Raw genomic sequence first — 27,028 nt, 5'->3', positions numbered from 1 at the left:
TTACCTGAGGTCCAGCTAGATCCAGAGATGTTGCAGGACTGTCTCGGCTGCCTAGGACTCCCCTCCTCATTGTCTGAGACAGCAATGTGGCACCATTGGCTCCCGCTGCTATCAATTAAAGTCAGTCAGCCAATGAGGAGAGAATAGGGGTGGGGCCGGGCCGCAACTCCATGTCTGAATGGACACAGGAAGCTGTGGCTTGGCTCAGGTGCCACCATAGCAAGCTGCTTGCTGTGGGGGCACTCAACAGGAGGGATGGGCCAGAAGCACCGAAAAGGGACCCAAAAGGAGGAGGATCTGTGCTGCTCTATGCAAAACCACTGCACAGAGCAGGTAAGTATAACATGTTTGTTATTTTTAACAAAATAAAACCACAAGACTTTAGTATCACTGTAGCCTCCCTGGCGGTTTTCCCGAGTGTGGCTCGGGGTTAAAATTCAGGACCATTAGCGGTAACCCCGAGCCACACTCGGGATTACATCGCAGGATCCTGGTGTGGCTTTACTTACCTTGTCCCTGGGATCCTGCGATGTCCCCCGCAGTGTCTGCGGGCTCCGTCCTCCTCCGAAGCCTCTCCGTGCCAGGCTCCGTTCCCTGCGAGCGGCGCGACACATGGGGGCGGAGCCTGGCGGCAAATTCAAAAAATTGTAAAAACCATAACACATACAGTACTGTAATCTTACAGATTACAGTACTGTATGTAATTATTTCACATCCCTTTTGTCCCCAGTGCTTTGTCCTATGCCCTGCATGCAGTTTTATGTTATATATACTGTTCTTTCTGCCTGGAAACTGGAGATTGTCCATAGCAACCAAAAAGTGTCCCTTTACATCAAAAGTGGCTTTAGACCAGCTAGAAAACAGCGATAGTAAATTAGAACACTTGCAGAATTGAGCGATAGTGAATCGTGGGGAAATTTATTTTATTATTATTATTATTTTTTTTTTAATTATTTTTTTTTATTTATTATATTATAATTTCTGTTTTTGTGTTTCAAACTTTATCATACCCGGGATGTCTACTAGACTCTTGTTTGGACAGATTTAAGTGTGTTATTGTTAATAATTACAGACCTACAATATAGAAAGCCAAATTTCCATGCAAAATAATTGTACTGCTTTCAGCACCTAAAATCCGAAATAATCATACCGCCAGGGAGGTTAACAGGGGTTCTTATTCATCCTTAACAGTTTTGTCTATATATGCAATTTAATTGCCTGGCTTTCATGCCCATTCACTTGCTTCAGTAATTTCAGAAGTCAGGTCCTCTGCATACGTGTTCCGGATAAGGAACGCAAACATTTGAATCCAGGTGGCCAATATGACAGCCAAACAACTACAATTTTTCAGGGAAGAACTCAGCAATCGCAGGCTTCATGTTTTTGACAGGTTTTCTTTAAAGCAATGCCATTTACAAATATATATGGAAAAGCTCTACTATCTGTACAATAAGAGAGATACTAGGCTCTGTATTTACATTTGCTGTAAAGATGTGGAATTAGGCCTACTGCATGCTATCAGCCATTTTAGGCTAAAGGGAGCTTATCAAAGTCTGCCTAAAGTGTTCTTCAAATGGAATACTAAGCAGTATGCCAGATGTGTGGAAATAAATGCTTTTGCCAGGATCAAACTTGAGCTCAAATATTTTAATTTATAAAAGAAAACTCTAGCTATATTTTTATATATAGAAATGTAATAATAATAATTAAAAAAAAACAGATAGATAGATAGATAGATAGATAGATAGATAGATAGATAGATAGATAGATAGATAGATAGATAGATAGATAGATAGATATTTTAGTTTAATGGCCCTTTGGAATACAATTACCCCAGGCATTGCTTAATAAACATTGTGGACACTTCAGAAAACCCTGAAAATTACCCATCATGCTCCATTCTCGTAACTAGCTTTCCATTCACTTAAACTATGTGAATGTGCTGTGCGTGATGAGTAATCAGGGTTACAAAGGGATATTATCAATATATAATGAGCAAAATCTCTGTCCAGGATTATGCAGCAGTCTTCCAGGAAGCCTTAGGGAAGGGTTTTTTAGAAGTCTGAAAGCTGACAGAGGGAGTGTTAGCAGAAATATGAAGCAAAATACTTACTTCAATGTCAGATGCAAAGAAAGGATAATTAGAGTAAGGATCAAGTGACAAGTTTAAACTATAATACTCAGAAATATTGGAATAAATGTCAGCGGTTCTGAACGTGTGGTTTGAAAGCGTGCGCCATAGAATAGCTGGAGCTGGAAATGTTTACTCAGTATTGCAGTAGAGTCAAGCTCTTTTCTGAGACTTTGAAGGTTTAAATCTGGTCAAAGTAATGTTTAAATCTTACAGAATGTATTGTGTATTCAGAGTTGAGTGGGAATGGCATATTGCCCATGGTTCCACTATATATTCTGGCAGGCGTTGGGAAATCTTTTGTCAAGAGGACAAACTAGCATACCGGTAACACAGCATGTTGATGGATGCCTCTTTTGTCTGATCTTGTGCTGCTGATGAAGATTCTACGTTGTAGACCTATTAGATGGCTGATTACATTTTAAAGTCCAAGAGATGAAGGGGTTGATTTACTAAAACTGGAGAGTGCAGAATCTGGTGCAGCTGTGCATGGTAGCCAATCAGCTTCTAACTTCAGATTGAGCAATTAAGTTTTGACAAAAAAAAAAAAATGGAAGCTGATTGGTTTCTATGGCGAGCTGCACCAGATTTTGCACTCTTCAGTGTTAGTAAATCAACCCCAAAGTATATGTAAACCCAAAAATCTCACATAAGCTTTAACATGTTAATTTATTATCAAAAGCCATTTTTAACATTTCTAAACCTGCACTTTTTAATAAAATAATGTCTAATACTCTGCGATAAAGGGTGGCACCTGATAAAGGGTGGTAATGCTCTGTTACCTTCTAATAATGAAAAAAAGTGACACTTCACTTCATTTTTCAAGCCATGTGAATAGAAAAGGCCTGTTAATATATTTCATTGGCACACGGTTAGAAAAATTGAAGTTAATCTTCGCTCTCGAGTGAACATTCTCAATGTCTTTAGGAAATCAGACCCAATGGGGGAGATTTACTAAAACTGGTGCAAGTAGAATCTGGTGCAGCTGTGCATAGTAAGCAATCAGCTTCTAGGGTTTAACCTAGGTTCACACTGCTGTGGGTTCAGCTGAAGTCACACGTTTTCAAACCGGCAATGCAGTCCAACTTTGAGGGTGATTTGACAGACATCTGTGCGAACTCATGCACAGATGTTTTTTCAAATCGCCCCCAAAGTCACCAAAAGTAGTACAGGAACTACATTTGGGAATCGGTGCGGCGCCGCAAAGTTTGGACAGTGCCATTGCCGGCAATAACCGCCGATTTGGCATATGATTTGACATGTCAAATTGGCCCAATGTGAACAAGGTGAATATAGCAGCTAGTTACTGTGCACAGCTGCACCAGATTGGGTGTGGACCAGTTTTAGTAAATCCCCTGAAAGGGTCTGAAATGAGGCTGCAGGAGATCAATAGCACCGAGATGGGGCAAAGGATGAAAAAAAAAATATTATACTTTATTTTTTTATGGAATAATGGGGAAATCTCATTTGGTCAGATGCAGTGAGGGTGTATAGCAGTTCTTACATTGATAAAATGTGTCTCTGTCTGCAGCAACCCTGTGCAGTGAAAGTCTGAGTCACCTGACACTTTTCATACATGAGGCTGATTGTCTGTAGAGGTGAAGCATTATTGACTGGAATAGTATGTATTGCCCTAAGGCCCTTGTTCAAGCACTACATACGAAGTGTGGAGTAGTGTTCACACAATACATGCAGGAAAAAAAAGAAAACCCACACAGGTCACTTAGAGTTTTCTGTGCACAAATGACCCCCAAGGAATGTGTTACAGAAAATAGTTCTATCAGCAGCTTAGTAAATTCCATCATGAAAGCATTGAACTGTACCACAGAGATCTCCAGAGCTAATGAAAAAATTACATTCTGTTGGACTACTAATGAGCATAATTACCTGATGAGTTTTTAAGTAAATTACTATGTAAAACTCTTCCTGTCTAAATGAGCATCCCATTAAACATCCATCTCTCTGAACATGCCCGGCATTGATGAGGGATTGCGAGGCTTTCCTGAGATGACATTTTATTTTCTATCAGTTAGAATAGATGTATTGTTCCTTGGACTTGCTTAATGTTTAGGAAAGCTGTGCTGATGTATTGTACTTTGTGGGAATTACACATGTCTCTTGTAATTAGTATGCTTTCTTTAAACACAAAATGGCTTTATTACACTTTGTATATGGCTCTCCCTTTAGAATCTGTACAACAGAGGAAAGAAACCTGGATCCACTGCACACTGCATATCGAAGGGAACCACTCCAACAGTTACTTGTATTCATTTTCTTCATTTAAGCTTACTTTAGGTTTATAAACATATTCTTTTAAGTTGGAGTCTGTCCTAATTTCACCAATTTAACAGTTCCTTCAATTTTGCTCAAAGTCTAGAGAGTAGAATTTATAAAGCAAAGTTGTAGTGTATTTTCAATAAGTACATATTTTGCATAATTATTGCAATATGAATGTTTAATAAAAACAATACAATACTACCAGCAATTTATACTTGCCTTATTTTCGCTCTCCTAGTACTAGGAACAAATAAAAATATCTGGGATTTCCAGGTGTGGCGGAACATCTGACCTACCTCCCCCTCCCTGTCCTCCAATATGATAGCACTAATGCTTGGTGATTGGCCTTTTAGGTACAAAGCTGTCTCACATAGTGATTGTTAGTTTTTTTTTGTTTTTTTTTTATTGATATTTTTGTGAGCAGACCAAGGAGAAGGCACTAAGCTTCTTTTACGGGTTAAGGTTCACATCAAGTGGTTCTGCATGCTGTGTTTGCATGGGCACAGCAGCATTTTCTGCAGGAAAAAGGTCCCAGCACCTTTTTTAAAATGTGGTCTGATGGAAACCACACTGCATTTTTCAGTGAGTTGGGGTGCCGATAGAAATTAATGGCACTCTGCATGTTATCTTAACCTCCCTAGCAGTAATCCCAAGTGTGGCTCGGGGTGAATTTTCATTACCAAAAGCGGTAACTCCAAGCCACATTCGGGATTGCATTGCAGGATCCAGGCAAAGTTACTTACCTTGTCCCCAGGATCCTGCGATGTCGCCCCGCTGTGTGTGCGAGCTGTGTACTCTGCTCAATCTATCACAGTTCCGGGCTCCGTTCCCTGTGAACGCCGTGACGCACAAGGATGGAGCCCGGTGCCGAATTCAAAAAGTGAAAAAAACATAACACATACAGTACACTGTAATCTTACAGATTACATTACTGTATCAAATTAGTTCACCCCCCTTTTGTCCCTAATGCTTTGTCCAGTGCAATGCCCGCAGTTTTATATTATATATACTGTTCTTTCTGCATGGAAACTTGAGAAACCAAAAAGTGTCCCTTTACGTCAAAATCGGTTTTAGACCAGCTAGAAAACAGAGATAATAAATTAGAATCACTTGCAGAATTGAGCGATAATTATTCGTAGGGAAATTTGTCATCAAACACTGAAAGTAATGACAGCTACAATTCTGCAACTGAGAAAATTTCAGCGTTTTTTATTTGATTACATTATTGAATACATTTTATTAATGTTACATTATTATTTGTTATGGTTATTTATCGTTATTTATTATATTATGATTTATGATTTCGTGTTTCAAACTTTATCATACCCGGGATATCTACTAGACTCTTGTTTGGTCAGATTTAAGTGAGTTATTCCTAAGAATTACAGGCCTACAATATAAAGCACCAAATTTCCATACAAAACAAAAATGTACTGCTTTCAGCATCAAAAATCTGACATAATTATACCGTCAGGGAGGTTAAAAGCAGCGCATTTTGCATGCGGCTGCATGCAGGTGCAGGAATGCCTGAGATATGCATGTATTCCCACACCCGGACAGATGTGAACCTAGCCTTAGGTCCACTTTCAAGTGTATCTAAAGTTTGTGGATAGAGTGGTAAGGAGTTAGAACTCTTTTGAAATTGCAGAAAGTCATCAGCCCTCAAGAATGTTTTTCTTTTAAATACTTTATTGTGAAAGATATCATTACATTATGCAACATCATTAGAAGATATTATGAGATATCATGAGAAAATACAGCCAATGTTTCGGATCTTATAGGGTTCTTTCCTCAAGGCAGCATTGTGACATATTGCATATTGCTATTGTGATATATTGCATGTATGGTGTAGGTGATAGGTGATAATGGTTTAGAGGGGACTATGCTACAGATAGACACTGAATAACGACAACCAGAAACACATTCAAGGCTAATTTTAAGATGCAGTACCACCAACAGAAGATGTATATTGAGAAATATTATTTTGCCCTTAAATTCCTCTTATGGTTTTACATGGATAAAAAGTGAGAAAATCTCCCATTTGGTCATAGACAGCAAAAACTCTGAGACTCTGAACCTCCCCCACTGTATCCAAAACTAAAGCATTTCTAGCTGTAGTAGTCTCAGATTTTTGCAGACCTCTCTTTGCAAGTTCATGGAAGACAATTAGTGGACATGATTAAATGCTGAAAATATATTAATTAACCAAGTTTATTTTTTTTTCCTAATTTAGTGATATGAAGACAGTCGGAGTCACAATCATTGGCCCTCGAAAACAAATGATGGGCGCAGTCAAACCTCAAGAACTGCATATAAGGAATGGACCTGTTAATGTGTAAAACATAATAAACTACAGGAAACTACACTTCAAACTTATGGTGCAATTTAATCTAAAAACTGAGAGCGCGCTGTGGGGAGCTTGAACTTAATGTAAACCTCACACGCTCTTACTTTGGAGTAAACATGCCTTAAAATCGGAGTGAAAACTCTTCTATTTCTCTGTCAGGAAGGCTGCATTTCCGGTCAATAAAGAAAAATGTACCACTATTAGGCTGTCAAAATAGCAGACATCAATGAAACAAGAAGAAGATCACAGGGTCGACCAGGAGCTAAAGTCAAGACAAGATTTGCAATACACTATAAAGATAAAAGTAGTTTTATGGAGTTTGGTTTGCAATGAGTTTTAGCAACCCTAAAGTTAACCTGTCATCAAGAGAATAGAATAATTAATATAAAATGAATTAGGAGATCCACTTAAAATGGATTTTTACATTTGGGGTAGAGTTAAGCATGGTTAGTTGTTGCAGGGTTCTGGGACTCTCTTGGAGGGATTTTCATCATTAACAGAGCTATGACAGTGTCTTATGCTGAATTTTCTGTATGTTGTTATGGATAATCCAGCCCAAGTTTAGAACCTAAGCTTTGCTCATTACAGGGGCACTGGGGATTGTGGGAGTTCTCCCTAGTGGGAATATAGAGAGAATTAAATTACACTCAGGGAGATTCAGATCCTACCCAACTTCACAAACAACAGGAATTACATTGTAGGCAGATTCCATCCTAAATGACAGAGAATATGTGGTTTAAGTAGCATGATACTGTAGGGCTCTAGAATGAGCTAGAAAATGGTGTGATTCACCCAGATAAAAAGTTTGGGGTCAATACGGAATTCTGAGCTTTAGACCTGGAGAACTTACTTATTTCTGTAAGGCAAGTTCTTTCTTTTTTGGTCTAAGTTGGTTACGTAGATGCTTCAAGTAGATTCTCTAGACTGAGTTAATATTTTATGAGAACTTAACTTAATTGGAATAAACTGATGAAGGTTGTAGTGTTATAAACGCCTTATAATATCTAATCCTCTTCTTACAACTTTCAGTGCGTCAAAACATCAAAAAATGCAAATGATAAATTACCCAAAATTGCTAAAGGTAATAAATAGAAATAAAACAGATGCTTCACCCAATATATCTTTGTAAATCTACTCTAAAATTATTATATTACTATTACCTATTAAAATCAAAAGAATATATTTCAATAAAAGGCACTTTTGCAGTAAATGCTTGAATTACAACACAGAAGTGCAATGGCTGACTTTGCTTAGCTTCTGGTACCTGGCTGCTCTGTTAACCCTCTGCCTTTGGTTCTGGTACAAGCTTGTGGGTAAGTTAAAGTCAGAAGGCCTTCCCTACTTTTTTCTGGATCAGCAAAGCAGAAACAGGGTCAACATGACAGCAAGGCAGTTGGCATTTTCAGGATAAGAGGTCAGCAATCGCAGCCTCTATTTTTTTTTTTCAGGACATATTTCCTTTTAAGGACTAGTGCATTATAAAACAAAGTGCCCATTTCCCATTTCCCCCCTTTTTCCCTCTTTCATAACCCAAACTACCCCTCGCTTCCCCTCTCAAGACAGTAGCTGTGGTCTCCACCACTTGTTTCCAGCACATCTCATTGATGTTGATGACCTCAGTTCCAGGACAGGTTCTCATAGAAGTCTAATGAGAGCTGATGTGCAGATGCAGCTTGGGTATGGAAGATTTTCAGTTTCAGGATGAAAACAAAACAGGGGGCCACACCTGTGATTTTGAGAAAAGTATGCATTTGAGGAGAAAATTAGTTGGGGTAAGCTCAGGTTAGGTATCATATTTTATAATACACTCCTCTACACAAAACATAAAAAATGTATGTCAGAGTTTCACTTATTATGTTTATTGGTATAGGTTCTGCTAAAGAAGAACTTTAAGAATGTAAGCTGGGCATTGCACTTTCCTAGATGTCTCTGATACGTACAACTGCAAAATCCAGGTACACAGGACAAGTCCACAACCCCAGAAACATCTTTAAAGCTAAAAAACAAATTCTGACCAGCTGAAAATGGTAGAAATGCAGTTACAGAATTTTACTTTAAGAGCCGCCCATTCACACTAGTGAGCCGCACTGATTGCACAGCAGCTATGTTCACTGTGTTATGCAGTTCTGATTGACCAAACCCAGTTCCTCACACTGTTTCCTTTTTTTATAGAACTGTCATGATTGACATTTTAATACAGTTCTATGCACTGCAGTGGCTTTGCGATGCAGTGGTTCATGTCACAACTTGCTGCAGTGAAAAAGTACTGAATCAATACAAGGCTGGCAAAATGATTGAAAACAAGGCATTTAGCCTTGAATATGCATTGGTGCTGCCAGTGCAGCCCCACAGCATCTGGTGTGAATGGGCTCTTATGCCGCTCTTACGCACGCTCGGACATTCCGACAACAAAATCCTGGATTTTTTTTAGACGGATGTTGGCTCAAACTTGTCTTACATACACACGGTCGCACAAATGTTGTCGGAAATTCCGAACGTCAAGAACACGGTGACGTACAACACATATGACGAGCCGAGAAAAATTCAATAGCCAGTGCTGCTCTTCTGCTTGATTCCGAGCATGCTTGGAATTTTGTGTGTCGGAATTGTCTACACACACTCAGAATTTCCGACAACGGATTTTGTTGTCGGAAAATTTGAGATCCAGCTCTCAAATTTTTGTTGTCGGAAATTCTGACAACAAATGTCCAATGAAGCCTACACGCGGTCGGAATTTCCGACAACAAGTTCCCATCAACATTTGTTGTCGGAAATTCCGACCGTGTGTACGCGGCATAAGCGTACACATAATCAAAAGAGAGAAGAAGAGGCTCTCGATGTTTTTAAATTCTAAAAATACATTTTAAAAAGATACATTTTAGAGGAAATAAAATTTGCTCAGAATAATTCAGAATATTGTTACCTACTTCTAAGATACAACACATAGGGCAGGAATTATAGACACTGCAAATGGTTCTTCTAGTAAGGAATGTCATAGTGTATTTTTTATATTATAAACTCCTAAAGTAAGGTTTAAAATGTGCTTTAGACCTAACAGTGTATATATATATAAAGTAAACATACATATCCTTTAAAATTAACCTATTCTTTTATAAATGACAGGTTGACTTTAAACTTGCTTTCACAGTTTCTCACATTGTGTGTTTAAAGTGAACCACAATCCAAAATGTATTTTTAGTTTTAGATAAAGTGTGGAATCTCTAGAACCTGTGTCAGATTTTTACTATTGTCTTCAAACCCATGAACAGAATTCTCAGAACTCCTTGTCTCAGTGGTTTTGATTTACTAAAACTGGAGTGTGCAAAATCTGGTGCAGCTCTGCATAGAAACAAATCAGCTTCCAGGTTTTATTGTCAAAGCTTAACTGAACAAGCTGACGTTAGAAGCTGATTGGCTACCATGCACAGCTGCACCACATTCTGAGTGCTCCAGTTTTAGTAAATCTCCCCCAGTGATTAAACACAAAGTAAGCAAATCTACTTAATGGGGACACACACAGGAACAGAAACCTGACAGAGGTTCAATCCCTTCCCACTTTCTCTAATGGTAGTGCGCATACTGATGACTATTGTCCCCACTGGAGAAGTCATTTTCCCTTCCTGTCCTGGTGACACAGGAGAAAGTGAGGAGACCTGGCAAAGATTCTAACCCTTCCTCACTCTTTCCAAATATCAGAAAAAAAAAGATTTAGTACATATTTTTTAAAATGGTGATAAACACTTTGCAGGAAATGTGATATTTTTCAGCAGTTATTGATCATTTGTAAATGTATATTTATTTTGTGTTTTTTTTTTAAACATGTTTGTTACCGCATTTTAGTTTTACTACATAGTTTAATTTCATTATAATGCTTCCAGTATAGTCTGTGGCCAAATTATGAATTTTCTGAAAACCTAATCACCTTCATAAAAAATGAACACCTTGACAACTGCCTTCCCATCTCTCTATGACATTATTCTATGACATTTTCAATGCAATCAGAATTCCACTTTAAAGCAGTTAATAGAATGATACAAGGTAATATATGTTTGTAAAACAATACAGGTAGAGTGAACCTGTGCCCGAACTATGGACATTAAACCATTTATGCATTTGTAACAAGAAGCACAAGAGTTTTAAACCAAGCCATCCCTGGCTTCTCTAACTGCTATTAATGTTAAATAATTCTTTCTCAAAGCTCTTCAAAGGTCACAACAAAGAATTCAGATTTGGTTTCATTCTGGCTCTAAGACCCCTTTCATACGAACGATGTATGGTTTGTTCAGCAGGGGGTCCATGAACAGTTCCCTCCTAAATCAGAGCAGGACAGGATGGGAACTTTGAAACTTTAAAAAATAATTTCTCCACAATGCTTAACCACGTCACATAAATCGCCGTACCCGTATGTCGGTACTTTGATGCTAAATACCGGGGTTATGGCGTGAGTTTCTCTTTAAGATAAAAGTGGTGTCTGCTGTGGATTCGCCACAAGATCACTTTTATCGGTGGTGGGAGAGGTGACCACCCCCCTCCCGTCACACTCTGGTCATCTCCACCGCTTACCGGACCCCCTGGTAGTGGCGGAGACGATTGCGTCCTCTCCCGTGGATGCCTGCCTGCTGACTGAGGGGAAGATGGCCCCTGCTCAGCTCCATGACATGGGAGTGTGGAAGCGATGTCAAATGTCACTTTCGCCCATAGCTCTTAAAGGAGAAACTTTTTTTTTCAATTATTTTTTTTTTTATTGCATTTTTCTGTAAATATGAGATCTGAGGTCTTTTTGACCCCAGATCTCATATGTAAGTGGTCCTGCCATGCTTTTTTTCTATTACAAGAGATGTTTATATTACTTGTAATAGGAATAAAAGTGACCCAATTTTATTTTTTTTTAACTGTGTCAAAATAAAATATTAAAAGTAACATAAATAAGAAAAAAAATTTTTTTTAAAGCACCCCGTCCTGACGAGCTTGTGCGCAGAAGTGAACGCATACGTAAGTAGCGTTCGCATGTGAAAACGGTGGTCAAAGCATACATGTGCGGTATCGCCACAATCGTTAGAGCGAGGGCAATAATTCTCGCCCTAGACCTCCTCTGTGACTCAAAACTGGCAACCTGTAGAAATTTTAATACATTGCCTATGGAGATTTTTAAGGGTAAAAGTTTGTCGCCATTCCACGAGCGGGCGCAATTTTGAAGCGTGACATGTTGGGTATCAATTTACTCAGCATAACCATATCTTTTACAATATAAAAAAAATTAGGCTAACTTTACTGCTGTCTTATTTCTTATTTTAAAAAAGTGTATTTTTTCCAAAAAAAGTGCGCTTGTAAGACCGTTGCGCAAATATGGTGTGACAGAAAGTATTGAAACGACCGCCATTTTATTTTCTAGGGTGTTAGAAAAAAATATATAAAATGTTTGGGGGTTCTAAGTAATTTTCTAGCAAAAAAAATAATTTTAACTTGTAAACAAGTGTAAAAAAGAGGCTCAGTCCTTAAGTGGTAAAATATAAAGAGATAAATGTAGGCTTGTTTTAAAGTGCTTTCGCTGCTGTAAATACTTTAGTGTGCATAGTCTGGGCACAAGTTAATTTTAAACACCTGAGACAAGTTATTGTTTAAATTTGTTGCATATTTTTCTAATTACAAAAGAAAAAAGGTTTATTAAGACGATTTTCAAATATTAATAATAACAATATTATTATGACTGTCCAGCCAATGAGTTTACATATGTATTAAGCAATATATGTGATGTTACTGTGGACATTTATCAAGCTGCCTCAGTTGTATAAGTAAATCATAGCTTGCTTTTGTACCAGCTGTTATTGTGCATTTTTCAAAATTCTTTAGAAATACCAGGGAATGATAAATTCCTAAAGAGCCCCCATCTTTTATAGTTTTTTTTCTATAAAGATACTGAATTATAATACACCTTGGATCTCTGCATATTTATTTCTTTGTTTCAGTTTTAAATATTTATTGATGATTTGACTTTGATCCATTTTTTTCTTTTAAAGCCTTGTGATGGCTGTGAAGCGCATAGTGATGCCTGGGTCGGATCCAGCTAAATCAGAACTCAAAATGTGTCATATTGAATTTAAAAAATCTCAAAAACTAAGATCCCATCAATTCTGGAATAAACATAGGTAAAAAAAAAAAAAAATTAATATCTGACAAAGTAACCTGTTAGGATACAAATATGGCAGTTGCAATCACCAGAAATGGATTAAAATATGCCAAATGCAACTTGTTTTTGATAGACCATGGAAAGGTTGTTTTTTGGGGGTTTTTTCTGCCATTTATGGACCTAAAAAAAGATTTTTCCACATGGACACAATTCCCTCTTAAACACTTGGGACCAGAGCAAGCATCCTCATTGGAAGATGTCCACTCTATTCCTGTTCTGGTGGCAAGTCAAAATATTTGATTTTCCCTAACTTTTAGTCCTGGTGACAGTGATCATCAGGACAAAAGGGGAGGGTGAATCCCACCAGCAGGGGCACATACAACAATAAAAACCCAGCAGGGTTCTCACCCCTCATCACCCTATTCAAAACTAAAGAAAAAAAGTTTGATATACCTAAAGGCAGAATGGGGCCCTAAGCCAGGTAAGTTTTGGTCACCCCATCCTTTTGATTGACATTAATAAAGATTGCAGTGACAGAGAGAAGTCACACTATTTGCTTTTTCTGTACTGGCACGGCCTGCCCCATTATACACCAACTGTCTACAAATGTATCCTTCCTTGTAAGGTTAAAGACAGGTGAAAAGTTTAGACCAATTACACTCTACCCCTGGGTTACTGTAGAAGCATTAAAGTAATGGCTGCCCCCTGGATATTCAAAGAGCTCTAGGGTCCTGCCTAAGTTGTCTTGTGGATGATCTGACTCTGGCCATCGTTAACCTATTTAAAAACTGTTTTAAAAAAAAAGATTTTTAAGGAATAACAAAGAAGCCTTTCATAAGTGAGTCCCTTGCCTTCAACATGTATCAGTGAGCCCCAAAGTAGTGAAGGGATCAGAATGGCAACCCAAGGTTCGGTATCTTTAAAAATAAGTCTTCCTGACTGAACAGTTTCCCTCCAAGGAAAGTCTTCCTAACAGTTTCCCTTTAGGTTAAAAAAATAGCATTTCCTTAAAATATATCTAAAGCCCAACATTTTTATTAGAAAAGTGAATAGTTAAAATCCTGTAAGGTGTTTTTCCATTGAAGAGAATTGTATTTATTTCCTGTCCTGTAGACCAAACAGGTTAGATAAAATCTCTTGCTCTTACCCAGTTATCACCAGAATAGAAGTCCCCATGGGTGGATTTCTCCTCCATCATGTTCTGGTGACAACTCAGAATGCTGTTTTTTTCCCTCCTTCTCTCTCGTAGAGAGGACAAATAGATAGAATCTCCCCAGCAATAAAATAGACTGCAATAAAAGCTATCCAAAATGAAAATCAAAATTGTTGCCTTTAGATATAATTTAGTACAAAAACTAAAATAAGTATTGTAAAAGTCAAGGGCCCATAGCAACTGAAATTATATAAACCTGCGATTACAATAACTGGTACAATCCCTCAGCCAATACAATCCAGAGTAATAGGAATAACTATCATGATAATTGACTGCTATATGGACTCATTAGGAATTCCCACCTTCCACTTCCTACTGCTTCATTTTTAATATAGCCTTGTCAGATGACTTCTCAAGTATATACAGTATCTCAAGGATATTGCTATAGGGACAACAAGCATATATAGTAAAATGTTGGTTGGTCTGGGGTAGTCATGTCACAATAAGGCTAAACAGGGTAAGTAGCATTTCCCAGGATATCCTGGACGCTGAAAAGTAGACATAAAATGACTGAAGCTATTTCTCCAAGAGGTAATAATAATAGCATATGGTACATAGAGATACTGCATGCAGATTGGTGGTTATATATATGGCTCAGAATGAGGTACACATATATGTAGGTGTGGTATAGCTATTTTTACCTAGTTTGAAAATCCACAATTCTTAAAAGGGCATAATTATAAAGCATTGAATCTGACATTCAACAAACATTTACTGTAGGGGACTTTTCCACAATGGAATCTTCCAGATTCATGTGTTTTTAGTGATTGATTCACCACCAGATAATGTAATAATAATCGCATTCACTTCATTATAACTAGACCCTTTAGCAATGTGTGACCAAGTATTGCCAACTGGGATATAAGCATGACAAAAGGGCAATTACAGAAGTCTTCCTGTTCGAGATAAGTTTGAAACAAATTAAACTGCTGTTCCAATAACATGTAATTGTGATGATCTACTAAAGGAGTAGAGAATTTTCACTTCGAAAAGTAATGTTCACATAGTTGTTTTCATTTCACCCCTTTAATTATGTGCAAGCAAAAATCTTGTTTTAAAGACCTAATATGAGCTTTTCTGTAAAAAGCACTCTAAAACTCAGCAACAGAAGCGCCTTACTGGACGTGTTTCAAAGAGGGTTTGTCAGCCTGGATAATCAACTTTAGGTTGCAGTTTTCCCAAAACATGCCCCAGAATAATACCAGGAGTAGACAGGGATATGTTGTACAAAAACCTTGCCATGGAAAGAAAATCATTTTTGTCCTGTATTTTCTATGCATCATTATAGTTCAATTTGCTGAAGTGAACTGGAAGGAATACTGAATGAGAAGGCTGCATATAATCAACCACATGGAGTTTACTCTAGCTCAAACCTTATTGGCTATTCCACAGGCTTCAGTGTCCTTACTCTCCCCAGTGAGGTAGTTACATTTAATTACGTGAATGTAAGTAATATAGTAATAATAAAGTAATAGGTAATGAAGCCATTTACTGCTGTGGAGAGATATAATAACAATTAAAAAGGCATTTAAAAGTGAAAAACACAAGCAAATGCTCATCTCCCTATTACGTTATTAATATTTTGCCTACATAACCCCATTAAATTTGTGTATTGAACATACTATGCTACGTTCACTTCACTGCACTTCACCTGGATGGCTATTAACATTTATAGTTTTGTTTCGTTATATATACATATATTTTTTTCTTGGGGGGGTGCTAGTAACTTTTATGAAGAGCCTTCTTTACATCAGTGTAAATCACTAGTGAAGTCAACTTCAGACATTTAGATGCCTATTAAATCTGCATTTTCAATTTATTTTTTTTTAACATTGGCAGCCTGAATATTTTGTAAGCAATTCATAACATGATTCCTTTTTCTAGACCTATATGTCACCCATTATACATTATGAAAGACAGCATGTTACTGTAGTGAATACAAATCAATGCATAATGGGCTGGATTTGCAATAACATGGATCCTGCATCCAACTGGCCATTTATACCAATGTAAAATGATATGGACTTTTTCCTTATTTTTTAATTCGATGTTTTGGGAATGATAATGAAAGTTTCTCAACCTTGCGGTTATGATGTATTCAGTAAGCAGCGTTCAATATATAATATAGTATACACTGCGTAGCTTGCTTTTTCAAGGTCTGCAACTCTTCATAACAAGGCTTGGCCTTTTCTGTACATAATGTATGTAGAACATAGCATTCAACAATTTCTACCTTTGGATTACTAGAGTTTTTTCTTTCTTCACGGCCATCAATATAAAAACAACTTGAATGGGAAAAAATAAATAAAACAAGAGTATTCGTATTATTGTATTTTCAATATTATTTTGTCGGTATTTGGCAATTGGCCTATTATTTATTTCTGTTGATATACTTAGTTTGCTGCCTGTATTTAGCATTCATTATAAGTTGCATTGATTGATCTAATCAGCATTTATTTGATTTGTTTATCTTTTTATGGATTTTATGACTTAGTTTAAGTTAGTTTTCAGAATGTGCAATTTTAGATGGCCTCTGACTAATGTAAAATGATTTGTAGTGCAAACATTTATATTTTTATAATAAACCTGCTGAAAGTATTTTTGACAGAACTGGTCAGTGTGTTAATTACTTTGCTGAGTTGTAGTTATTTTAAGTAACACATATGGACACGTATGGTAATAACAGCGTAAAAATCGAGTGCCATATCCCTTTAAAAAACTGTAAGGAATACATTTTAACAGTTTATTGAAGTTAGTCTGCAGATAGTGATTGAAAGCTGTGGTAAGTGGCTCATTTAACTGTATTGCACAGTATTGTTATGTATTTCTTATGTATTCATTTTAATGTCTAATGGAGCAGTGCCCTGTGCTGGAATGTTAAGCAATCCAGCACAGGGCATTGCTCCATTAGGCATTACAAGGAGGCATTTAATCAATGCCTTACTTAATGCAGAGCAGTAGAAGACCTGCCATCAGTATGGGAATCCACTGGGAAGTGGGCATCTGCCAGGGAGTGAAGTCTTTTACCTCTTCTCAAGTGTTGTGTGATTCATTGCATGATCAGGGAGAAGAAGTTTCTCTTCTCAGTGGTGCCTATACTGATAGCAGGTCTGAGGTAAGAAGGAGCTTAATTCAGATAACAAGTCTGAAAAAAGTGTGTGCCCCCCATCCCTCTGAGATCCTGAAGTCATCTTCAGATCCCCAACAGTGCCTCTCAACCTTCCACATTCCCTCAGACCCTCTGAGAGCCCTCGGTCCTCACAGTACCCCCAAACCTCCCACAATGACCCTCTATCTCCCATAGTGCTGCCAAGCTTTTCACAGTGCCCCCAACTTTCACAGTGCCCCCAACTTCCCACACTGCCTCCCCAGCCCACACAGTGCCCTACAGTCATCTATAGTGCTCTGGAAATCCCCCTTTCAAATTCAGATGTCCCCAGACACTCTACAGACCATGCCCCCACACTTGGTACAACCTCCTTGAGAATCCTTATTCCCCTCAAGGCCACCATGCCTGCTGCAGAGTCTTCTAAACACCTCCAGAGCCAGGAGTATATGGGGTCTGATCAATTAGAGCAAAAAGAGATATTGGAACTGTTTGAAAATAATAATTTATTGATGACCAGAATCAAAAAACTATACAACATCATTGCAGTGTTATATCATGCAACCTAGTACTGTCTAGTGGAAGAATAGTGAATAATATAGCTCCTTTTTTATAATAAAATGTTACAAGGCAGTACTATTCCATACCTTTATAATTGACTTATAATCAAGTAAAAGCATTGTTCTGAAATGTTTAAATAACCTGCCTAAATTACATTGCTCTAAACCAGCTAGTTTTTGAGCTGAGATGGCTGACTCAAGAACTGGAATTTCACAGAACTCTTTCTGGGAGATTTATCTTGATTCACACACAAATGTTCTGGTGTATGCACCTCTCTCCTGTGTATGAAAGTATTGTGTGACCATAGTTTTGGTGTAATATCTGCAACTCCAACTAATTGCCTTCTATTTCCTTTGTTTGTGCTCTTGTTCTTGTTTTAATATATTTATTTATATAAAAATGGCAAATCACAAAAATACAAAGCAATTATAACTAGTCAGAATTTTGCTATTGTTGTGCAATCCAAACTTGGATTCAAGATACAATGCCATCTTCCACATCCAGTTGACTAATGCATAAAATGCATTAAAGCGGAGTTCCAGCCTCCCCCCCTCCACTGCCTGTCCTATCATCCAGCTCACCTATCCACACCCGAGCTGATTCTTGAATTGGCTCTCGGATGCTGGTGTCGCCACCTCGGCAAAGGGAAACCTGCAGTGAAGCCTTGCTACTTCACAGTCGGTTTCCTACTGTGTATATGAATAAGCCGGCTGCGGGGGGAACTGAGCCGGAAGTGGGAGTGGGTACCTGTCAAAACCAGGTGCCAAATGTGGCAGCGGAGGGGGGGACGCAGACAAGTGGAGCTTCCACTTTTAGGTGGAGCTCCGCTTTAGGGTAAAAAAAAAGTTTGCCTTTAGAGCCACTTTAACCACTTACCGACCGCCGCACGCCGATGTACGTCGAAAGTTTGGCGGTGGATATCGTTGATATGGCAGCAACTAGCTGCCATAACCCAAGTATCCCCATTTTCGTGCGGTGGTCGGCTTTCAGATAAAAGTGGTCTCTGCAGCTCACTTTTATAGGTGCAGGGAGAGGCCCCCCTCCTGCCGCGATCCGGTGCCCTCCGCCGCTTACCAGAGCCGTCGGTACGTCTTAAAGGCACTTTTTTTCAATGTCATTTTTTTAAATGACTTTTTTTTTTAATTGCATTTTAGTGTAAATATGAGATCTGAGGTCTTTTTGACCCCAGATCTCATATGTAAGAGGTCCTGTCATGCTTTTTTCTATTACAAGGGATGTTTACATTCCTTGTAATAGGAATAAAAGTGACACAATTTTTTTTTTAAAGTGTAAAAATAATAAAAATGATGTAAAATAAATATAAAAATGTTTTTTTAAAAACCCCCCGTCCCGACGAGCTCGCGCAGAAGTGAAAGCATACGTGAGTAGCGCCCGCATATGAAAACAGTGGTCAAACCACACATGTGAGGTATCGCCGCAATTGTTAGAGCGAGAGCAATAATTCTAGCCCTAGACCTCTTCTGTAACACAAAACATGCAACCTGTAGAATTTTTTAAACGTCGCCTATGGAGATTTTTGAGGTTAAAAGTTTGACGCCGTTCCACGAGCGGGCTCAATTTTGAATCGTGACAGGTTGGATATCAATTTACTTGGCGTAACATTATCTTTCACAATATAAAAAAAATTGGGCTAACTTTACTGTTGTCTTATTTTGTTATTCAAAAAAGTGATTTTTTTCCAAAAAAAGCATACTTGTAAGACCGCTGCGCAAATATGGTGTGAAAAAAAAGTATTGCAATGACCGCCATTTTATTCTCTAAGGTGTTAGAAAAAAAACAATATATAATGTTTGGGGGTTCTAAGTAATTTTCTAGCAAAAAAAAAAAAACTGTTTTAAACATGTAAACACCTACATTCCAAAACGAGGCTGGTCCTTAAGTGGTTAAAGCACCCCCCCATGTTAAAAAGCATGTGAACTGATATTAGTATAGCAGGGAGATTAACTCTTGTTGCCCCCTTGCCATGGGGATACCAGGTGGCATGCCTGGTGAGCAGGACTGGTTATTTCTGGAGAGGGAGGACACTTATTTAAATATAATTTGTGTAAAAAAAAATAAATAAAAGTAAATAAATAAAATAAATAACCTAGATGTACAGAACCTGTGTAAAAGTGTAACGAAAGGCAAAACCTAACTCCAAACCTACTCGCACCCCCATTCTAAGCCTAATCTATCTAACCTTGTAAAGAAAAGATTGCTATACCTACTTATTCTGAAGCCACTCCGGTTCTGTCCCAGGCTGAGCTTTCAGCAGTGGCTTCAGTGTGTAGCAGAGGCAGCTGACAACGGAAGCCCCATAGTAAGTCTATAGGTCACATCACTTCCCAGGCATTTCCCATCTCCTGCACTCAGAAGGCACCGCTGGACACCAGACCGAAGTAGCTTCAGAACAGGTAAGTATAGCAATCTTTTCTTAACAGGGTTAGATAGATTAGGCTTAAATGTGGATGGGGGTAGGTTTAAAGTTAGTTTTTGCCTTTTCTTTTTGCCTTTACTTCCATTTTAAGAGAACAGGTTGCGCACTCTCCATAGTCAGTGAACAAAACAAAAAATAGAGATTTAACAACTCCACCCTGGTGCAGGTTAATTTCAAATGTGTACACTAAATACCAGGTGAATATGCAAGAAACTCCCAACTCTGGGAAATCTAAAAAATTCTCCTTTGTAGTGGGGCTGCACCTACACTGCAAGGGTTATCTGCTGTTTTTTTCTAGGGGAGAATAAAAGTACTTTTACTTACCCAATCTTCTGCTTCCCTGACAGACAGCGATCCACCGCGCTCTGGCGGAGGACTGTCCCTCGGCGTCATTATGTCCAATGCAGGGCTATAGACCCTGCAAGGTTGTTGATGACGTAGGGAGGTAAATCTTCCTTTCTATGTGCCCTAGACCTAAACAAACAGTTAACCCCTGTAGCCCCACTGCAAGGGAAAATTGTCAAGTTTCCTGGAGTTGGGCTTTTAATACTGCCCAGTGAATGTTGAGTGAGTTTATGTCAAATAGTAGAACTATTTTTTAACTGCCTTTTCAACTGCCTTGCTAGAATGTAACTGCCTCCAAGTAACATAGGGCAATATCACTGATTGCTGAACTATTTTTCTTCCACAAGATGGCAGTAACATGTGTGTCTTGTTTAGATTGTGACTGACTTTAACCAGTGACGCTCTGGGAGATGTAGTCTGGAGGAGGATCTGAGCCATGGTTATCACTGGTCTGTGAGAGCAGGTGGGTCTGCGAGTGCACGTGGGTCTGCGAGTGCACGTGGGTCTGCGAGTGCACATAGTTATGCAAGTACACGTAGGTCTGCAAGTGCCCATAGGTCTGCAGGTGCACGTGTATTGTCTTGTTGAGTACCTGTGTATTGTCTTGTTGAGTAGCTGTGTATTGTCTTGTTGAGTATTAGTGTCAGGAAGCTAGTTGTTAGGTAATTTGGACAGGGTATAATCCCCAATCCTCATTAAATTTAATAGGTATGATGCCCGGCGGGTGCGGAGAGGCGACGTGTTGTACATTTTTGCGGCATGTATGCGTTACTTGATCATCTGATCGAGGGTGAATATTGCTGTGCAAAATGTAAGCGCATTGTTTCCCTGGAAGCCTATGTTCTGAATCTGGGGAAGCAACTGTCAGCACTGAGAAGACACTCCATACTAAAGGAGAGCCAGGAACGTACACGGCAGGTGCAGGCAGGGTCCCGCGCAGAGGTGGGTGGAGACAAAGAGTTGCAAGCACTAGGAAAGAGTAGATGGGTGACAGTCAGGAAGGGTAGAGGGGAAAGAGCCAGGGAGGCCGATCCAGGGCTGGAGCATCCCAATAAGTACGCTCCATTGAGTGACATTGGTGAAACCAGTCAGGGACCAGCACTGCTGGAGTGGAGGGACTCTCCTAGCTGCCGGAGGAAGAACTTTTCCAGTGAGAGTGGGGGGGAAGCGAAGGGAAAGGAAAGACAGATTCTGGTGGTAGGGGACTCAATTCTTAGAAGGACAGAGAGGCCAATCTGTAACAAAGGCCTGAAGCGCCGAACAGTATGTTGTCTCCCGAGTGCTCGGGTTTGGTACATCACGGATCTGGTGGACAGATTACTGGGAGGGGCTGGGGAAGACCCGGCTGTCATGGTGCACATTGGCACCAATGAAAAAGTCAAAGGCAGATGGAGTGTCCTAACGAACAATTTTAGGGACTTGGGAGGTAAATTGAGGCAAAGGACCTCCAAGGTAGTATTCTCAGGAATACTACCGGTACATCAAGCCACACCAGAAAAGCAGAGGGAGATTAGGGAAGTAAACAAGTGGCTGAAGAGCTGGTGTAGTAAGGAGGGGTTTGGGTTCCTGGAGGACTGGGCCGACTTCTCAGTCAATAACCAGTACTAAAGAAGGGATGGACTGCACCTAAATGAGGAGGGTGCAGACCAGGTGGGAATGAAAATGGCCAAAAAGTTAGACGGGTTTTTAAACTAGGCAATGAGGGGAGGGTCCAGAGGTAGAGATAGTCAGCGGAGAAAATATTCCAGAGGGTAGTATTGGGGGCATTAGTGGTAGGTTGACCAAAGTATATAAACCCAAGGTGAGTATAGTAGCAAGTCCTAGTTGCAATCTCAGAATACCCAATACAATAAGAGGATAATATGCGACCGGTCTAAACTATGTGGCATGTTCACCAAAAAAAGGGGGAGGGGTATGCCTATATATCAAGAATAATGTACAAGTGAATGTGAGAGATGACATCACTAAGGGAGCTAGGGAGGAAGTGGAATCCTTATGGGTAGAACTCCAAAGGGATAAAGCTAAGGGGAAAATAATACTGGGAGTAGGCTATAGGCCCCCTAACCTGAGGGAGGAAGGGGAGACATATCTCCTATCACAATTTGGATTAGCAGCAAGGATGGGGAGTGTTATCATAATGGGGGGTTTTAACTATCCAGACATAAACTGGACAGAGGGAACCGCGCGTTAATCTAAGGCTCGCAAGTTCCTAAATGTCTTGCAGGACAATTTTATGGGTCAGATGGTAGACGCACCAACTAGAAATAAAGCGTTACTGGATCTACTGATTACCAACAATACAGACCTGTTCACGGATGTGGAAATATGGGGAAATTTAGCTAACTGCGATCACAGGTCAATTGGCTTCAGTATAAATCACACAAATAGGAAACATAAGGGGAATACAAAGACACTGAATTTCAAAAGAGCCAACTTCCCTAAACTACAAACTTTGCTAGAAGGCCTAAATTGGGATAAAATCTTAGGAACAAAGAGCACAGAGGAGAGATGGGTTTGCTTTAAGAGTATATTAAATAAGGGCATTAGCCAATGCATCCCATTGGGTAATAAATTTAAAAGAGCAAACAAAAGTCCTGGATGGCTTAACTCCAATATAAAATGCATATAAAAGCAAAGGAGAAGGCCTTAAAAAAATACAAGGCTGAGGGATCATCATCAGCATTCAGACTTTATAAAGAATGCAACAAGAAATATAAGGGTGCAATAAGGACGGCTACGATAGAACATGAAAGACACATAGCGAAGGAGAGCAAAAAAAATCCCAAGAAATTCTTTAAGTATGTAAACAGTAAAAAAGGGAGGACAGACCATATTGGCCCCATAAAGAATGAGGAAGGACATCTGGTTACAAAGGATGGGGAGATGGCGAAGGTATTGAATTTATCCTTCTCTGGCCTTCACGAGGGAATCAGGGGGCTTCAGTAACCAAAACGGCAGTGTTTATCCTTATGACACATCATAGGAAGCACCTCCATGGTTAACAGAGGACAGAATTAAAATTAGACTTGGGAAACTTAACATTAATAAATCACCAGGACCAGATGGCTTGCACCCAAGGGTACTTAGGGAACTCAGTCAAGTAATTGCCAGACCATTGTTCCTAATTTTTACTGACAGTCTACTGACTGGAATGGTACCAGCTGATTGGAGAAAAGCCAATGTAACACCAATATTTAAAAAGGGCCCAAAATACATCCCTGGGAATTACAGAGCCTAACATCAATAGTATGTAAATTCTTGGAAGGGATGACAAGGGACTATATACAAGATTTTAGTAATGAGAACGGTATCATTAGCAGTAATCAGCATGGATTCATGAAAAATCGTTCCTGCCAAACCAAACTATTAACCTTCTATGAGGCGGTGAGTTGCCATCTAGATAAAGGAAGGCCCGTAGACGTGGTGTATCTGGATTTTGCAAAAGCATTTGACACAATTCCCCATAAACGTTTACTGTACAAAATAAGGTACATTGGCATGGACCATAGGGTGACTACATGGATTGAAAACTGGCTACAAGGCCGAGTTCAGATGGTGGTGATAAATGCGGAGTACTCGGAATGGTCAGGGGTGGGTAGTGGGGTCCCCCAGGGTTCTGTGTTGCGACCAATCCTGTTTAATTTGTTCATAAACAACCTGGAGGATGGGGTTAACAGTTCAATACCTGTATTTGCGGACAATACTAAGGTAAGCAGGGCAATAACTTCTCTGCAGGATGTGGAAACCTTGCAAAAAGATCTGAACAAATTAATGGGGTGGGCACCTACATGGCAAATGAGGTTTCATGTAGAAAAATGTAAAATAATGCATTTGGGTGGCAAAAATATTAATGCAATCTATACACTGGGGGGTGAACCTCTAGGGGAATCTAGGATGGAAAAGGACCTGGGGGTCCTAGTAGATAATAGGCTCAGCAATGGCATGCAATGTCAAGCTGCTGCTAACAAAGCAAACAGAATATTGGCATGCATTAAAAAGGGGATTAATTCCAGAGATAAAACGATAGTTCTCCCACTCTACAAGAATCTGGTCTTTGTAGGGGTGGTGCCGAGTTGGCCTAGAGGGTAGGGTTAACCCCCCTCCCCGATAATCTAAGCAAATGGAAATTTGTTCCTCTTGCGGAACTTTAAAGGGAGAACCTAATCTGGAGTAATAAGGAGTATAAAGAGTATACATTTTTTGTAATGAAAAAGAGTTTTTATTGGGTGTAGATCTAACAAGTCTACGATGCACAAAGGTGGATGTACAGGGGAATACAGGATGCGTAATACAGACAAAATATGCAATACAATATATGAAATACACAATCATTGAACTCCGATACATATGGAATACACATACGGGGAGTAGCCAACGCGTTTCGAGATATACTCTTCTTCAGGGGTGTCTGATTGGAAACAGCACAAACAGAGGTATGTCTATAATTAAAAAGACAATTATGAGCCAAGGGTGAGACAATGAACAATCATAGTTAACGTGAATATACAAAGGAGATGAGACCATAGTGGTGTCAACCCTGAAGATGACACAGTGATGCGGTGCCCACAGAAGCACGGGTTGCCTGGTAGGTGAAGCTGATTGCCAGGAACTTGGTAAACAAGCAAAGTCACTGGAAGCAAGCGTGCTTGGAGGTCCAGCCGATGGAACCAGTGGAATGTCCAGGTAGCAGAGTCAGAAGCCAGGCCAGGGTCAAACACAGCAAGACAGTCCAAGATCAGAGGGCAGCTAAGACTTTAGCACAAGAGACAGGAACAAACAGAGTCTGTTAGCCACGCCGGGGTCAGGTGCAGGAAGCAGGCAGGAGGAAGTCAGGTACAGGCCGGAAAGTCAAGCCAGGGAGTCAGCAGAAGCAGGTCAAACAAGCCAGGTTTGGTACACAGGAGATCAGGTAAGCAGGAAACACAAGACACATGAACGCAGGGAAAGCTGACGATAATACAGCGATGCTCCCCTGTCAGCAGAGAGTTTAAATAGGCAGTGGCGCCCACATCACGTCGTGCGCGCGCTGCCACATACGCGTGTTCGCCTAATTGTGGCGCCGTTGCGAATTCGCCTGATTGCGGCGCTGGGCGTCTGTCTAGTTGAGATGTTGCGCATTCGTTGTACGCTGATGTGCGTCAGAGCGTTTTTGCCTATGCTGGTTCGCCAACCTTGCGGTATTGCGCATAGGGATGCGCCTATTTTCCTGACAGGTGGTGGTCTCAGCGGGGGGCATTAATGTTTCAAGAAACTATTAGATAAGCACCTGAACGACTGCAACATACAGGGATATACAATGTAATACTGACATATAATCACACACATAGGTTGGACTTGATGGACTTGTGTCTTTTTTCAACCTCACCTACTATGTAACTATATAACTGTGATCCAGGCCACAGCCACCTCGACCTGCTGGGGAACCACTAAGGTGTTGCCATCTCACCTGCTACCAGTGACAGTCAACAACTAGAAAGGGGACCCCCACCATTCATCCAACCAACTGCCATAGGAGAAGTACAGAAAAGGGAAGTGGTGAGCAGGTCACAGACCCACTGTTAAGCTGAACCCTTTTTGGATGTTGTCAGTGTTCATGTGCAAATAACCTGCAGACATAGACCCCGCATCTGTTGTTATGTGAACTTCTCATACCATTTTAGACCAAGCCCAACACAGCCAAGTTATCTGTTCTGCTTTACAGAGCATTGCAGCCGTGCACACCCTTACATCCAAGTACTGCAACTGTGTTTTTTGAATGACAATGACCTTAATCTGTGTTTCACCGGTCATATGGATTCCACTTCTATTGACTTTCTTGATGTCACATTGCTGGGTATTGATGTGGAGTTGAGACAAAGCTCTATAGAAAACCTCTTGCAGGCAACACACTGTTGAGGGACGACTCCAGCCACCCTAAGCACACCATTAAGGGAATACTTGTAGGGCAGTTTCTAAGACTAAGATGAATATGCAGCAAGGATCGAAATTTTCAAGTAGAATCTTGAAACAAGAAGGAACGCTTCAGAAAAAGGGGATACTGGGAATCTGTTTTAAATAGAGCCATTAACATAGCTAATAATACTAAAAAAGATGCTTTATTAAGCGATGGAACAACCACTTTAGACAAGAAAAATAAATCAACTGCAAGTGGTGTCCCGGTGTTTTCAACACCGTATAGCATTGAGTTCAAGAAATTTGAATTTACCGTTAAGAATTATTCATCCATACTTTTCAACGATACCATTTATGTGTAAATTTTATAAATTGGCTTCAAAACTGTTTCTCGTAGGGCCCCTACTTTGGGTCGAACCCTGTCTCCAAGTTTAAATACAAGTACACGCCAACCTCCACATTGGTTGCAATTTAAGGGCTCATTCTGATGTGGAGCAAATATCTGTCCATGCTGTTTGCATATAAAGAGGGGTGATTGGATTCTTTCGATGACTACTCACAAAAATACCAGGATAAAATCATTCATTAACTG

The 27,028-nt window shown here is 39.6% G+C and overlaps 1 protein-coding gene across 4 annotated transcripts in view; it reads left to right on the top strand.

Annotated features, from left to right (window-relative positions):
• EPHA3 (EPH receptor A3) overlaps window positions 1-12,686 on the top strand; it is a 573,384-nt gene extending 560,698 nt beyond the window's left edge. For 3 of the 4 annotated variants that reach the window (XM_073617000.1, XM_073617002.1, XM_073616999.1), the window contains one exon: window positions 6,642-12,686. In XM_073617000.1, the coding sequence (XP_073473101.1) occupies window positions 6,642-6,747 (106 nt within the window). In that variant the 3' untranslated portion in view covers window positions 6,748-12,686. Of the gene's footprint in view, window positions 1-4,318; window positions 4,431-6,641 lie in introns of those variants that run through there. The other variant, XM_073617001.1, reaches the window with a different exon arrangement.
• The last annotated feature ends 14,342 nt before the right edge of the window (window positions 12,687-27,028 follow it).

This window comes from Aquarana catesbeiana, linkage group LG02 (genome assembly GCF_042186555.1).
Source record: "Aquarana catesbeiana isolate 2022-GZ linkage group LG02, ASM4218655v1, whole genome shotgun sequence".
In the NCBI taxonomy this organism is placed as follows: domain Eukaryota; kingdom Metazoa; phylum Chordata; class Amphibia; order Anura; family Ranidae; genus Aquarana; species Aquarana catesbeiana.
This window is presented reverse-complemented; position numbering and strand designations above follow the sequence as displayed.